Raw genomic sequence first — 15,117 nt, 5'->3', positions numbered from 1 at the left:
CATGAGTTCTTGAACTGATCGTCGCACTTTGAGCCTACATATTTTCTTTCAGGGTGTTGTGGCTGTGCACAGAATTCGAGTTGGAGCGAAAACTGAACGAATGCATCTAAGAATGCTGACCAGCGGGAGTAAGGACTGAGGTTTGTACTGGGCTAGTCTGGCATAGACCCAGGGACAGGATCATCGGAGCTGAGCACTGAAATACATAGCAAATTAGCCTTTACGCATTAGGTGGGTAGGGATCTTGTTGGACAAGGGGCTCAAGTCGCTGTGTTTGCCCTCTTTAGTAGGTAAACAGGCAGTAAGCAACAGCTTGCGTTGCTGCGGACCCCCAACTGTGTGCCATGGATATCTCTTCCTCGGGGGGCAAGAAAACAGCGAACCTTGCTGTGAGGTATCAAAATAAATTTAGTAAAAGTCATTCTTAAGCTTAGGCTATATTACCTAAGTTTTTATTATTTAGGATTAAGGACCTGTGTTTTCTTTCCTCCCCTAGCTCCTGTACAATAAGAGATGGGTTGTAAGAGCCATTCGCTGACTTTGATCAGGTAGTCTTGCAATTGAATTAAACTAGCGACATCGAATGAAGTACTTTTGCTGCGACCTTGGCTTACATACAGGAAGGTTGAAATTAACACTTGGATCGTCGTCTGACTGTACACTACCTATGTAATTTCGCGAGCCTCAGCCCTGTGGTTGAGACCGGGGATGGTCTTGGCCTGTCGCTTAAATTATCTCATGGATGCCGTTCTGGCCTTATTTAATGGTCGAAGCTGCCGCACTGAACGTCTGCATCGTCACCATCGACTAACGAATACCTTCTCTCATTATTTTGTTGGCGTCTGAAACACACGGTCCCACGGGCGGTTGTATCTCGACGATGGCGACAGAGACTACCCCTAAGACCATCAAGCGGTTAATCGCTTGCTGCGATGGCACCTGGATGGATAGTGACAATGGCTACGAAGAAGCCGGCTTGCTAAGAAAAGAGGGTTCTCTTCAGATACCTTCCAACGTTACTCGAATATCCCGTTGCTTTGAGAAGAGGTGCAGCGATGGCAAGCTTCAAGTTGTCAACTATGAGTCAGGTGTTGGTACAGGTAGCAACGTACTCGATAGTATTACTGGCGGTGCTTTTGGTATGGGACTCGCAGAGGTGAGGGAGGGTGTTGGAGCATCATAATGAAGGATGTTGGCTAACCATTTCTTCTAGCGTATGCGGGAAACATATTCGTTTCTATGTTCCAACTATATGGATGGCGATGAGATAATACTCGTTGGTTTCTCCCGAGGTGCTTTCACAGTCCGGTCTGTGGCAGGCATGATTGGCAATTTAGGCCTACTCACACGGGAGGGCGTTGAGTTCTTCTACCCTATCTTCAAAGATATGCAGCATTGGATGGACTATGATTATGAAGATCCATTCCCTAACATTCCATTCCCTGATAAACCAAAAGGAGAGGACGCTGCGGACATTTACAGGGCTCGCTTGGAACAACTCGGCTACACTCGTGTGAGGCGGAGTGAAGGACAAGGTGACATCATCACTATCAAAGCAGTGGGTGTCTGGGATACCGTGGGTAGCCTCGGAATTCCTAGAGTTTTATGGCTGGAGAAACTGGGAATTCGTGCCGACAATGATGAATGAGTCTCACCTCCAAATCTTCAAGAACTCGGATTGCTGACCAGCTTCTTACATTCAAGTGGCATGACACAAATCTGTCAGATAGAATTGAACATGCGTTCCAGGCCCTCGCCCTAGATGAAACAAGACCCCCCTTCACACCAGCGGTCTGGGAGAGGCTCCCGGAGAACAAATACACAACGGATCTCAGGCAGGTATGGTTTCCTGGGAATCATGGTAACTGTGGTGGCGGATGGGAAGACCAGGGCATGTCAAACATCACACTTGCATGTGAGGATTCCCTACAGCTTATACTCAACAACCATGTTCTTAGAAACTGACTTCGAGATAGGGATGATGGACCAACTGGCCTCAATTGGGGTTGAGTTCGACCTCCCTGCACTAGAACGATGCTTCTTCCAGAACTTCAAGTTCTACCACAAAACCCCCTCAAAACTCAGTATAAAGTCGAGGAAGAGGAGAGAGAAGACGAAGAAACGCCAGTGGGCGATCAACCCAATCTACGAGAACAACCGCCCCTTTAGACCTTGGGGCCTTGGGACAATAAGTAAAGCTCCAGGTCTCCTCTACAAACTCTCTGGCCAAACAGTTCGTACACCAGGTCTGTATAGGCCAACTGACCGCCAATCGAAATGCGATAAGTCAAGATACCTTCTTGATACAAACGAGCGAATACACAGCTCCGTACGAATCAGGCTTGTCTGCAAAGGCCTCGGCTTGAATGATGACCACGTCTGGGACTGCCCAGCTTTGCTCAGTAACTGGAAACTCAAACGAACGCGGGAGAAATATACCGATCCAGTTCCATTCCAGCCTGATTGGTGCCCGAACGGTGGAAAAGATCATATGGGCCATCCTAACGATTGGTCGAAGGGACGATGGGTTTGGGAATACGTTGGCAATGAGAATGATGGCCCCAAAGAGGCAAGACAACGGATAATGGTTGAAGAGCCTTTAGGACCCTATGAGCGATACTTACTCAGCTTGTCAGCAGGATCACCGAATGTGTATCATTTTGCGGACACGGTAAATAGTTGAAGGCTCTGGCTTGGTGGTTAGGAGGTGGCAGTACTCTTCTGACTCCAGTCCCAAGGGTGAAAAGACTTAGATAATGTCACGTTACTTTATGATATCCGACGATGAGTTTAACATGCTCTCTGAAGACAGTATCTTCTCACCTTGTTCTAAGACCGTATTAAGTCTTCTTGCGTGTATGGTGGGTACATATTTCGGGCCATACGAGGCGTCAACGCCTCGCATTTGGGAAATCTATCATAACAAGTACTTTGTTTGGGACATGAGATTTTCAACCACCTTAATAGCCTTTTATCAAATAACCTTACGGAGTACAGTTCCATCTCAAAGGCTTAATGGCTCCGAGGTCACGTGCTTTCGTGATTCTTCAACCAAGCCTGCCTAGGTATTGTCCAAAGCTTCTGCTTTTCCCCACACTCGAACAGTTATTTACGAGCAACATATAATCCAGTAGACTCCGATATGTCTGACACAAAAGCCGCCGATTTGCTGCAATTCGCTCAAGAATATGCCTCCAAAGATGTAGATCTTTATGAACTCCTTGGCATCGATGCCCTGACGCCCAAGGAAGACATCCATCGCGCGTGGCGCAAGCGATCTCTGAAATACCATCCCGACAAAGCAGGCGACAATTTCGATGCGGAAAAATGGCAGCTTTTCGAACGCGCCCGCGACATCCTATCCGAGCCAGGGGCGCGCGGCGCTTACGACGGCGCCATCAAGGCTGTCCTGCTACGAAAACAAGAGCGCGAGACTATGGACAAGCAGCGTAAGGCTTTTGTTGACGACCTCGAGGCGCGAGAGAATGCTTGGAAGGTACAGAGAGCAGAAAAGGAGCAGCGGGAGAAACAAGAGATCGAGAAGGAGAGGTCACGATTGGTTGAACAGAGGCGCATGCGCGAGGAAGAGGAAAGGCGCCAAGCCGCTGCAGCGCAAGAAGTCGAAGACCTTGCGGAAGCACGCCGACGACTGAAGGAGAAGAAAGAGAAGAAGAAACAGGACGAGGCGAGAGAGAAATTTCTGCGCAAGTCACGAAGGGCCGCGGAGGCTTCAGAGGGCAAGCCAGCACCCGGGCCAATCAATGGTGCCATGGACGTACCAGGGGACTTCCCGGTTGACTTCGGTACTGAACAAAAATTTTACTGGGAGCTTGTTTGCGACAAACTCCGCGCGGTTCAGGCAGTCAGGAATTCACGGCAGAATGAAGGGACCCCTGAAGAGTACCAACAAGCGGAGCAAGGTTTACTTGATGCAAAAACGAGGATACACCAGGCTGAAGTTCGATTTGCGGAGCATGCATCTGTTTCGTAAAGGTCTTTTAGAGAAAGGATACGGAATAGGGTTGGTAACTATGTCTATACGCAGTGTTCTATATCACGCTAATATATCCCTTAGAATCATGATTCAGCGTCGAGCCGCAATACTTTGACAGCGTTCATCCCCATGACGTTTTTGAAGTCTCCCGTGTCTTGTCCCACTGCAAGAGCAATGGCCTCCGCATTCAGGCTCACGCTCTCCCATTCACCCTGTTCATCAGTCGAAAGTGGTGGAAAGAAGGGGTGATCTGTGCCAAACATAAGCCTATCAGCACCGCTAGCTTGGACAGCCGCCTTGAGCCCAACTTCTGAGTAAATAACAGCATCGAGATAAATCTGCTCCCTCAATACCTCCCACACTGTTCGGCGGCCCTTGTTAAGCTTGCCTTCACGAAGCAGCTGCCCGTCATGCATGATGCAACTTTCGATCCTGCCAGCAAGGAAAGGTAGGGTTCCACCACTGTGGGCGAGGATCATGCGCAGTTCTGGGACTTTGTCGAAAACGCCAGCCAAGTACATCCTAGCGACAGCGATTGTTGTCTCCATAGGGAAGCCGAGGGCCAAGGGAAGCACATGCCCGTATTCGGCGCTCGCTCGAGGTCCCCAGACATCATTCGGGAGACCGTAGTGAGGATGTAGGAAGACAGTCAGTCCTGTTGTTGCGAGAGCCTCGAAGATGGGGAGAAGATCAGGGTCGTCTAGACCTTTCCCGAGCCCTGAAGTGCCCAGAATGACCCCGCGACAGTATCTGAGGATCCGAAGATGTTCTATAGAAGCGAGGACAGTCTCGAGAGCTGCTGTCAAAGGAAGTGTTCCGAAGAAAAAGAGTCTTCCAGGGTGATCGCTGCACATGCGCGAGAATTCTTCATTGACGGACTGCGCGATTGCGCCTGACTCGGACGGGCTCAGAAAGTCTAGCCACGGGTTCGCTAGGGATATGACAGATATATCAATCCTGTGCGTATCCATGAAGTGCAACTTTTGCGCAAGCGATGCATAGTGCGATGTTAGAGGTCGCCCAGGTGGTTTTGCCTCAGGGTTTTGTGTCGCTTCTTCCAATGCCTTGACCTCAGCCTCCAGAAGGATGAGTCTTGGATCAGGTGCTTGAGAAAACTTGCGGACGAGGGGGATATGAGAACGCGATTCCAGGATTTTGATATATGAGGGAGGGTACATGTGTGTATGTATGTCTACCACGCGGGAAGAAGAGGACGACATGGTGTTTCAGCTACTGAGAAGAGAGGCAATGGTGGGAGTGTGAGAATGGAAATTGGACAAAGCTTCGAGTAAGTAAAGAAGCAAGCTAGAATGTCTGGATGAGGCACAGCCAGCACACACTTATTATCAGGTCTTGTGGGCCAAGCTGTAGCAACGTTGCAGATCAACAAATCGGGTTACCCAAGTTGAGAGACACGCATGAGATGCTACTCGGGAGCGATTGAGATCGATACCAACCCCGCATGGCTGTTATCACTACAACCTTGCGATGTCGTATCGCCTGCTTATCAGTAACCGTTGAGGGGTTAGGCGTTGGCCGCCGGCAAGCCTCTTTCGTTTCTACTTGCCAAGTCGAGGAATGTGCCGTCACGCTTATCGGCTTGTATTAGAGGTGTTGTGCCTATGTATATGTAGCTAGCAGATGCCAGCAGAGTCAAAGACGTCCCTCACGACTAGTTTTTCTATGCAACCTATTTTGAAATACTGCAGTTAGTTCCTTTTCCATCCATTTTTCTTGTCGACTATATTCCCTCTACGAGTACCATTGCCATGGCCTCGGGTTTAGCCGTGAGCAAGGAGGGTCTGTCAATTCCCGTCAGTAATCCAATGCCCAGCAGACTGTAGCTCTTACCAACTAAGCTTCTCCTGTTTCAAGCTCATTGACTTCTCGCGCTTCCTCGGCGGAACTCCTGTGGAGCGTAACGAAACGGCCAATGCCATTCTCGACGGTTTCAAAACAGCTGGATTCATCTATCTCAAGAACCATCCCATCCTCCCCAAAGACTTACAGCATGCATTTGATCTATCAGCCCGCTTCTTCAAGGAACCCCTGGAGAAGAAGATGGAGGTAGTCTGGACAACCCCAGAGGCAAACCGAGGCTATTCCGCCCCTGGACGCGAGAAAGTCAGTCAGCTCAAGGATATCCAGGAGGTTGAGAAAGTGCGTGCCGCTTTGCCGGACTTGAAAGAAAGTCTTGAGATTGGTCGTGAAGATGAGCCCGGACGTCCGAATAGATGGCTTGAAGAAACCGGCGACCTTGTTGGGTTTCGAAAGGATATGCTTGGATTCTTTGAGAAGTGCCGCCAACTGCACGTGGAGGTCATGAAAGCTATTGCTGTTGGAATGGGGCTCGATGATAGCTTCTTTGACTCTTTTGTCGACGTCGGAGACAATACGCTGCGGCTATTGCATTATCCAGCCGTTGAGTCCAATATCTTCAAAACAAAGCCAGGCACAGTTCGAGCTGGTGCACATAGCGTAAGTTCCTCTGATCCTACGAGTCACAACCTGACCCCAGAATAGGACTATGGATCCATCACTCTTCTCTTCCAAGATGCTCGAGGGGGGCTCCAGGTCAAGAGTCCAACAGGACAGTTTGTCGACGCGACACCAATCGAGGGCACAGTCGTCGTCAATGCCGGCGACTTGCTTGCGAGATGGAGTAACGACACCATCAAGAGCACTATCCATAGAGTTGTTGAGCCACCGCAGAAGCAAGCTGAATCATACCCACCTCGATACAGCATTGCGTGAGTATAGTAGTGTTTTACTGTGGCGTTTCCGGGCTGACTTGGTAGCAGATACTTTTGTAACCCCAACTTCAAAAGCTATATTGAGGCGATCCCGGGGACGTTCAGTACGGAGAAAGATAAGAAGTACGAAGGTATCAATAGTGGTGATTACCTGGTCCAGAGACTGACTGCGACGTATTGAGAGTCGGCTTTGTTAAGAACATCATGGCCACGCACACAGGCCTCGCTCTTTGAGTACCTCTGGATTCAGATGGCATAGTGTTAGTACGAGACTAGCCAAATCATGATCAAAGAAGAATTCTTCTGCCCAAAAGCAACGGTGAAGTATTGTGATAATGTTGTCTCATAGAGAGCGCCTAGACTAGAGTGTACGTAGATATTCATTAGCATGTGAATCTGGATAGCAGTGGGTTAGGCCACTCGTATCCCCACCAAAAATACTCAACACAGAGGCGCTAAACCTAATAAAGAAATTCGAGGTTTCTTTATTCAATGCCACCCTCAACATCTGTTTTCCATCGTCAACACTCACACCAACAGAAGGCTTCAACCTTGCCTTTGACTCGCAGTCACTCGCTCGATCAAACTATAGTCTACTGCTCAACTTTGAAATTCCCGGCTCCCAGATCTTGGCAGTAATGGACTCCAATACTGCGGCCGCAAAACGACCCCTGAAACAGGAGGCTTCAATAGCAAACAAGGCTTATCTGATCTTCTACAACTTCCTCTCAGCTGTGCAATGGTCTGTTGTGCTCGGCCGCACCGCCATGCTTGCCAGTGCCTACGGGCCTGAGTACGTCTATCCTAATATTGGCCAATATACAAAATGGACGCAGACTCTGGCTGGGCTGGAGGTACTGCATTCGATGCTTGGTATAATTCCCCTGCTTCTTGACATTGCATTGTGGTGTATACTAACATAAAATGTCCCCTACAGGCGTCGTCCGCGCTTCCTTTATGACCACTCTTATGCAGGTCGCCTCGCGTTTCCTGCTCGTCTGGGCCATCGTCGATGTATTCCCCTTCCTCGCCCTCTCGCCCTTTTATTCCTCCATGCTCATCGCTTGGTCCGTCACCGAGATTATCCGCTATTCTTTCTTCGCTCTCTCGCTGTCCGGCTACCAGCCCAAGTTTCTTACTTGGTTGCGTTATAACACTTTCTTTGTGCTCTACCCCATTGGTATCCTGAGTGAATGTATGCTCATCTGGTTCGCCACTGATCCTGCGGGCAACATTAACGAGCTCTATAAGTGGGCACTTTACGCCGTCTTGGTTATCTATGTTCCTGGTAAGCTAAAAAGAGGCTGAGTGTGCGACTGCAATACTAACCTCGCACAGGATCTTATGTCTTGTATACACATTTGATGAGCCAGAGGCGCAAGGTCATGCGAAATCTGAAAGCCCAGGGTCAGAAGGCTCAATAAAAGGAATTTAAATGGTAAAGAAAAGAGGAGAGAAGAATGCCATTAAATAGCATACAACTGGAAGACTTTGGGGAACCAAGAGCTACCTCGATGTGATTCACACACAAACACTCATATATATATATATGTATATAGTCTAGGTGTAGATATATCTAACTAAAGAAACAGAAATCCAGCAGGTTAAACAGCTTTTTCGACCTGTGGAGTCTCGGGCAAAAGGCCGTCCTCAGTCAATGGTGCGTCTTCCAACAGGAGTGGTTCTTCAGCACTCGTCTCATACCAGCCGTTCTGTAACCAGCCACGAATCACTTCAGTGGCATCCTGTGCCAGTCTGTTGTACTCGGGATTTTCTCTCGGCGTAAACATATCTGGAAAAAGTCTCAGTACAGCGATTGTCTCTCGAGCGGCTTGACTTACTCATATGTGCTCCAGCCTCGTCCGTTGCCTTGTTGTTGATGGCTTCCATCCACACCCCTCCAGGCTGCTTTTTGGGAAGATTGCAAAATGTCCTGTCCTGCCCCAATACGGTACCAACGACGTTGATCTGCTTTGACGGCGCTGCTTTACCAAGACGAGTGTATATGTTGGCAAAGCCCACGTCCAACTCTTCTCGCAACTGAAGAAGACACGCCACTCGTTTGCGCAGTTCTTCTCCTCTAGCAAGGCATCCCACGAATTCGAGATGCGACGACGCCCAAGACCAACCTTCACCGAGTTGGTCGCGTTTCATCCATGCTGCAGCACCACCAGCTGCTACCGCTCCAGCTGCGCCAGCGTACATAGCCATTTTGCCCCATTTTTGCCATGAGTTGCCACCAGATGTGGAGGGAGCTGGCAGCGCTCCAGCTATCTTTGGGGGAGCGGGCGATGTTGAAGGGGAGCCTGCTGCTTTGGCGCCCCAGAGTGATGCTCCGAGGCCGCTCAGCTGCGATATTGCACCTACAGCCTGTGCAGCGTTTTGGTACTGATCCTCTGCACCGTGAGCTACCACGCCAGGAGATATGCCAAGATAAGGAGTATCAAAGGCGAGAACACCTTGGATGTAGGGAAACATGAGGGAATTAAAGGTTGGTTTCTCGGTCTTTTGAATACCGTCTTCTGTGTAGATAGGCTTCTCAGAAGCTAAGCCGATGAGCATCTCGGCCGCCACGATGCCACCCATGGAATGGCCGACGAGGATGGTTCGCACCGAAGGCTCTATCGTTGGCGACGGTGTGCCAGCTGCGACCTCCATGTCGATGACCTTGTTCTGAAGCCTATGGCAATCGCTTTTAGCTAATGCCCTTGTAACAGCAGCTGTCCACTAAGGAATACTCACCAGTCGCGGAAGCGACTCACACAACTGCCCAAATCCCCACGAGTCTCATATTTGGGATAGACAACCACTTCAACATCAACCTTTGGCAAAGCCTGCCCTACCAAATCGCGTAGGTCCTTAGTGAATTGATAATCAACACCGAACGTGTCTTCGCCGCCCTTGATAAAATTAGTATTATGGCTGAGACTGACTATGACGACACACGAGGCAGCGAGAGGTAGAGGCACGGTATGGATGTGTATACCTTGAAACCATGAATAAAACAAAGAAGCAGAGTCTTCTTCATTATGAAATTCTGTCCATTAAGATCGCCCTAACGGAAAGCAGACGTTGGTCAAGGTCCAGCTAAGACTGTCGGCGTGTTGGGAGTGTGGCGAATGAGGACAAGTCTAGGTTTGTTGCGCAGAGAGAGCTGAGCTGGGTTGAGGAAGCATCGAATCCAAGACACCTGACCTGTACTTACTATCAAACTCAGAATGTTATCGCATCAAATCATCACCACCGCTGTCGCCGTTATAGGTAGAGAGATGAATAAAAGTTACTGCATGTAAGGTTTCTAATTAAAATACATCCTACTATTTATCTAAACACGCAGCGCAAGTTCGCCATCCCCTTGCAGGGTTTGACGCCCTCCAGACTCGTCCATTGGGAGGTCCATGAAACGACTTCTGTCAATGCGTCGGCTGTGTATGGTATTTGGTCCTCGATTCCGTTCGCTTTCTCTTTCCCTGTCCCTGATCGCATGTTGTTTATTGACACCTGTCCTGCCGAACGCCATTGCATATATCATCAAACAATCGCCGCTTTGGACGATACAACTTTACAGGCTATTTTGCGGCCCGATCTTGTCGATCAAGAATCGTCCCTTGGCAGCCGCATCTGTCATTCCTCGTCGCTTTGAGCAGCAGTGCTACCGCCGTTTGCTTCTTTCGAGCCACTAGAAATCAGTTTGATCCGGGTGCCACTGGGCTGCGGAGTGCCGCCTCCTCCAGAGGGCGCCACTGAACTGTCCTTTACCCCTTCTTCAAGTTCTTGAAGTTCAGGATGCGCCACCAGTTCCTCTTGGTACTTGGAGTTAAAGAATTCCTACAACACGTTAGCGACAAATCAGACGAAGAACCACAGACAGATTATGCTTACGTTCATGACCTTAGCATCTTGATACAGAATGCTTCCATCCTCGTTGTAAGTTTGACAGTTGCGGATCATCAATTCGATGTCCTTTCGCAGTCCACTTAATGATGTGTATTCCTCCTTTTTGATCCGAGTCTGTATCTGGTTCATGCAGATAGGGTTCTGAATGATGAGATAGTAGTCCGCGTAATCGCGCTTGGGAGGCAGTTTGACGAAGGGTCCGATGATGAGACGCTTGCCAGGATCCGACTCGTCATCCTCGGGGGGTTCAATATCGTCCACCTCCAGAGTCATTAGAGCATCGTACAAGTTACGGAGACTCTTTTGTAAGACTTCCCGCTGATGTGGTGGAAGTCGTGACTCCAGACTGACTTTGCTGGGGCGTCCTTGTGGCCCACGTCGCTTTTTGGGAGGAGGCTCATCATTACCGTCCTCGGCCTTACGCTTCTCGTTCTTGCTGCCTGGTTTACGACCTCGTTTCTTGGGGGTTTCAATCTCCTCAGTGCTTGCTCTACTACCCGATGGCGATTCGTCCACCGAGTTGGAGACTCCAGACTTCTTCAGCCTGTTGTTCTCTCGCCTGTCCTTTCGGGCTTGCTTGCGAGCCGCAGCTGCCTCTGGAGAGTCATCATCGTCATCCACAGCCATAAGCCATTGCTCTTCAGTGAGACCATCATCGTATTTGACTTTGGTGCGTTCACGCGCACCACGACCCAGCACAACATCCTCCGTCTCATCCGAAATAGGATTGCCCTCATTTAAATAGATATCTGGCAATTCATCCTCACCCATAAGTCGAGGTTTGCTGCCTGGTCCATTGCCATAGGGCGAAGTTCTCTGTCTCTCCTCGTCAATCTTCTGGAACACAGTTATCTCATCATCACTGCGCGCAAGGAGCATGTTGAGTTCTTCATCCTCCATCTCATCTTGCTCACCGGATTCCGCCATATCAGCAGTCTCTAACAATGTTCGAAGCATGGCGTCACGGTCGGTCTCAGATGACTTGTTGTCGAAACGACCAGCCTGAATAACCTTGCCATCCATATCAAGTTTGAATCTTGCTCGCTCGAGAATCTTCTCTTCTACTGAATTGGAGCTGATAAGTCGGAGGATTCGGACTTCATTCTTCTGGCCAATACGATGAGCACGATCCTGGGCCTGCAGATCTTGATGAGGATTCCAATCGGAATCGTAGATAATGACGGTATCAGCGGTCTGCAAGTTGAGGCCAAGACCACCTGCGCGGGTGGATAGCAAGAACATGAAGTATTTAGAGTCAGGGGCATTGAACTCTCGAAGCAAGTCGGAGCGCTCGTCGGATTTGGTCGTACCATCCAATCGGAGGTACTCGAATCGCTTGTAACGCAGATAATCTTCCATGATATCCATGATCGCAGTCATCTGGAAGAACATTAAGACTCGATGCCCAGTTGCTTGATACTTAGGGAGAATTCTGTCAAGCAGCTCGAATTTTCCTGCTGTCCTCCACAAGAGATCATTGCTGACATTCATAGGATTCATGACGTTTTCTACAACATCGAAAACGAATGGGTGGTTGCATAGCTTCCGGAGCTGCATAATCATGTTGCTCAATCCGCGAGCACCAGTCTTTCCGCCCTTGCCATCACTAACGACGAGTCTGTTGTGGGTGACCATCTGTTTGTACAACTTGGACTGAAGGGCGGAGAACTTGCACTTGATGACCTTCTCTGTCTTGTCGGGAAGGTCCTTTTCGACATCCTTTTTCAAACGGCGGAGAAGGAAGGGTCGCAAGACCTTGTGAAGACGCCTGATGACGAGAATTTGCTCTTCTTCGGTAAGTTCCATCTTATCCTGGCCGCCAGTGTTCGCGAAGGGGGTATTGAACCACTCATCAAAAGTCGTTGCAGATTTGAAAATGTTCGGCAGAACAAAATTGAGCATAGCCCAGAGTTCAGAGAGGTTGTTTTGTAAAGGAGTACCGGTGAGAATGAGTCGAAAACGGGTATGATAGTATTGCTGAATGGTAAAGCTCAATTTGGAGTTTGAGTTCTTCATTCGATGACCCTCATCAATAATCATGTGGAACCACTTGATCTTGCTTAGAATAGGGCGATCCTTGATGATGTACTCATATGTCGTGAGTAATACTTGGAACCCTCCTTGCCGAATCTTGTCTTGCTGCTGTTTGCGAGCATTGGGGGGTCCCTTGTAGACAATACGGCTCACAGAAGGAGCCCATCTTTCGAATTCCAAGTTCCAGTTTGTCAACGTACTCAGAGGCACAATGACAAGGTATGGTCCAGCCTGTTGTTTCCTCTCAATCAGGTAAGTGATTAGACTGATAGTTTGAATGGTCTTTCCGAGACCCATTTCATCAGCCAAGATACCGTTCAGATTGTTGTTGTAGAGTGAGATCATCCATTGGAGACCCTTGACTTGATACTCCTTGAGCTTACCGCCCACGAGCATATTGGCTTGCTCGGTGACCTCCTCACGAATGCGATGTGCCACAGCGTAGTAATCGATCTTCTTGCTGCTTTCGTCATCCTCATCGTAATCACTGGCATCATCCATCTGCGGATCATCCCCGTCACCATAGCGCTCGGCTGCCTGTCGTTGTTGAGCCTTGACTGATGACGCGAGTTGATGCAAGAAGCCATCGGTTTGCTTGAGCAAGTGCGTAATACGGGTATCTTTGGCCTGGTCAAGAAGCTTAAGGTAAGCCTCTTCGTCGTTGGCCTTGAGAGCCTGGAGACGCTGTTTGGCCGTTCTCTCGATACGCTTCTGCTCCTCCTTTTCGATGTTAAAGTGTTGCTGGTACATAAGACGAGAGAGCTTGTGCGACTTGGTACGTTGCGAAGAAGCAGAATCTTGGATTTCTTGACGGTGGGTGTAGATAGCTCGAAGGAAATCGGTGTGCTTCTTCTTCTCTCGGTTCTCGCGGGCATCGCGTTGCTGCTTCTCGAGCTTTTCGGTAATACGAGCCTCACGGACATTCTGCTTCTTCATTCGGCGGAAACCGGATCGATTTGTGGTCATGGCGAGGTTATCGTAATGTATCATTTGACGTCCGATCTTATCCCGAAGAGCCCGTTGCTTGGCGTAGAGAGCTATGCTTTTCATCTCAATTATTGCTTTTCGCTTGAGAGAGTCGTCGGCCTCTAGTGTTTCCTTGGAAGAGTCCCAGTGGGCCAAGTCACCGGGCAGATTCTTCAACTCGGCATATCGCTGTCTCATCCTGTTCGAGACAACAACTTCTCGTTCGTATCGCAAATGATCAAAATCAATACCAGTAGGGAATACACCAGGAATAAACCAGCGATTCTTCCGTTGTGAATGATCAAAGTACTTGATTTCGGGGCGAATCATACTGGTGCCATAGGGGGACTTTACTGTCTTGAATGTATGCGCCTTAGGAACGTCCGAGCCCTCGTCTTCTGTCACAGCTCCAGGTCCGTTCTGTCCATCTTTAGTGGATTCGGGATCTGCCTGGTTCGACTTAGTCGCTTGGATCACCTGCGCAGCATCGGCGATGGCAGCTTGTCTACGAAGGCGCTGGTTGAATATGGCCTGCTGCAGCTGTAGAGAGACTCCGGCGTTTTTCCCCAGCAATTTGAAAGCATGGATCTGCTGTCGAAGTAGACCGAGCTGTTGCTGCGTGAAATGGTTTGAAGATGGTGCAGTCGATGGAGACGTTCCAGTAGATGCAGGAGTAGGAGTCGTTTGGTTTGGCATTGCGGAGGCACCGAGCGGATTAGAAGGGGGTTGAGTCGATTGAGGCGAACCTTGCTGCATAGAACGTCCAGGCATAACACTGTTTGTAGGCGTACCGTTTGTTGCATTCTGCATTTGTTGCTTTTGTTGCTGCTGCAGGAATTGCTGCTGGTTACGTCGCATGGTGTGTTGCTGTTGGAAACTCATCAAGAACTGTGAAGCCTTGATGTATTCAGGGTCCGACGGTGGCACGCCTTGCTCCTTCATCTGCCTAAGTTTCTATATGACGTATCAGCATTGATAGTCCGAAGCAATAAATGTATTGAAAGAAGAAGAAAGAGTCCATAATGAGAGCATACCCTGAAAACTTCTTCTGCCTGTTGCTTGGTCGCGCCAGCAGGCATTGGCGCGCCTGGGTGCTGAACAGCATGTGGTGCATGCACCGACGCCATGGTGAATGAATTGTACGGCGCGTTGACTTTTTGATAGTCAAATCGGTTAATTAGTTGTGAAGATACAGCTACCTATGGGGCATGTCGCGCAAGATGGGACGTGCTTCGGCGTCGCGAAAACGAATACTTGACGCAGAAATTAATTAAGGGATAATGAACGCGTCGGAATCGAAGCAAAAAGGACAATGCTCAAGAACACGTTGGAAGGATTCGTCAAGGAATTGGCGACACGTTGGAGATGGCGCGTGGAATAGCCTTGGCGTGGAGCAACCTTCAAGTTTGGAACGCGGCGATTGCAGTGAGTTGCTAGAGGCACGGGAATGGACACTCGATGGTCCGAAGGTCG

The 15,117-nt window shown here is 49.3% G+C and overlaps 7 protein-coding genes across 7 annotated transcripts; 4 read left to right on the top strand and 3 right to left on the bottom strand.

Annotated features, from left to right (window-relative positions):
* Positions 1-880: 880 nt before the first annotated feature.
* FPRO_04930 (uncharacterized protein) lies at positions 881-2,683 on the top strand (the record flags this gene model as incomplete). The annotated part of the gene is made up of 4 exons (XM_031230493.1): positions 881-1,156; positions 1,214-1,576; positions 1,705-1,915; positions 1,977-2,683. 4 exons carry the CDS (start codon positions 881-883, stop codon positions 2,681-2,683), a joined length of 1,557 nt encoding a protein of 518 aa, XP_031080624.1.
* A 459-nt stretch (positions 2,684-3,142) lies between these two features.
* FPRO_04929 (uncharacterized protein) lies at positions 3,143-3,991 on the top strand (the record flags this gene model as incomplete). Its single annotated transcript, XM_031230492.1, has 1 exon — positions 3,143-3,991. One exon carries the CDS (start codon positions 3,143-3,145, stop codon positions 3,989-3,991), a length of 849 nt encoding a protein of 282 aa, XP_031080623.1.
* Positions 3,992-4,077: 86 nt separating this feature from the next.
* Positions 4,078-5,214, bottom strand: FPRO_04928 (uncharacterized protein; the record flags this gene model as incomplete). The annotated part of the gene is made up of 1 exon (XM_031230491.1): positions 4,078-5,214. One exon carries the CDS (start codon positions 5,212-5,214, stop codon positions 4,078-4,080), a length of 1,137 nt encoding a protein of 378 aa, XP_031080622.1.
* A 549-nt stretch (positions 5,215-5,763) lies between these two features.
* FPRO_04927 (uncharacterized protein) lies at positions 5,764-6,928 on the top strand (the record flags this gene model as incomplete). Its single annotated transcript, XM_031230490.1, has 4 exons — positions 5,764-5,808; positions 5,870-6,472; positions 6,518-6,744; positions 6,796-6,928. 4 exons carry the CDS (start codon positions 5,764-5,766, stop codon positions 6,926-6,928), a joined length of 1,008 nt encoding a protein of 335 aa, XP_031080621.1.
* Positions 6,929-7,385: 457 nt separating this feature from the next.
* Positions 7,386-8,171, top strand: FPRO_04926 (uncharacterized protein; the record flags this gene model as incomplete). Its single annotated transcript, XM_031230489.1, has 3 exons — positions 7,386-7,620; positions 7,685-8,035; positions 8,086-8,171. 3 exons carry the CDS (start codon positions 7,386-7,388, stop codon positions 8,169-8,171), a joined length of 672 nt encoding a protein of 223 aa, XP_031080620.1.
* Positions 8,172-8,351: 180 nt separating this feature from the next.
* Positions 8,352-9,775, bottom strand: FPRO_04925 (uncharacterized protein; the record flags this gene model as incomplete). The annotated part of the gene is made up of 4 exons (XM_031230488.1): positions 8,352-8,539; positions 8,589-9,427; positions 9,490-9,647; positions 9,734-9,775. The coding sequence occupies 4 exons, from the start codon at positions 9,773-9,775 to the stop codon at positions 8,352-8,354; spliced, it is 1,227 nt and encodes a 408-aa protein (XP_031080619.1).
* A 596-nt stretch (positions 9,776-10,371) lies between these two features.
* FPRO_04924 (putative component of SWI/SNF global transcription activator complex) lies at positions 10,372-14,771 on the bottom strand (the record flags this gene model as incomplete). Its single annotated transcript, XM_031230487.1, has 3 exons — positions 10,372-10,575; positions 10,630-14,598; positions 14,679-14,771. 3 exons carry the CDS (start codon positions 14,769-14,771, stop codon positions 10,372-10,374), a joined length of 4,266 nt encoding a protein of 1,421 aa, XP_031080618.1.
* Between the last annotated feature and the right edge of the window lie 346 nt (positions 14,772-15,117).

This window comes from Fusarium proliferatum, assembly GCF_900067095.1.
Source record: "Fusarium proliferatum ET1 genome assembly, contig: FPRO_scaffold004, whole genome shotgun sequence".
NCBI lineage: Eukaryota > Fungi > Ascomycota > Sordariomycetes > Hypocreales > Nectriaceae > Fusarium > Fusarium proliferatum.
This window is presented reverse-complemented; position numbering and strand designations above follow the sequence as displayed.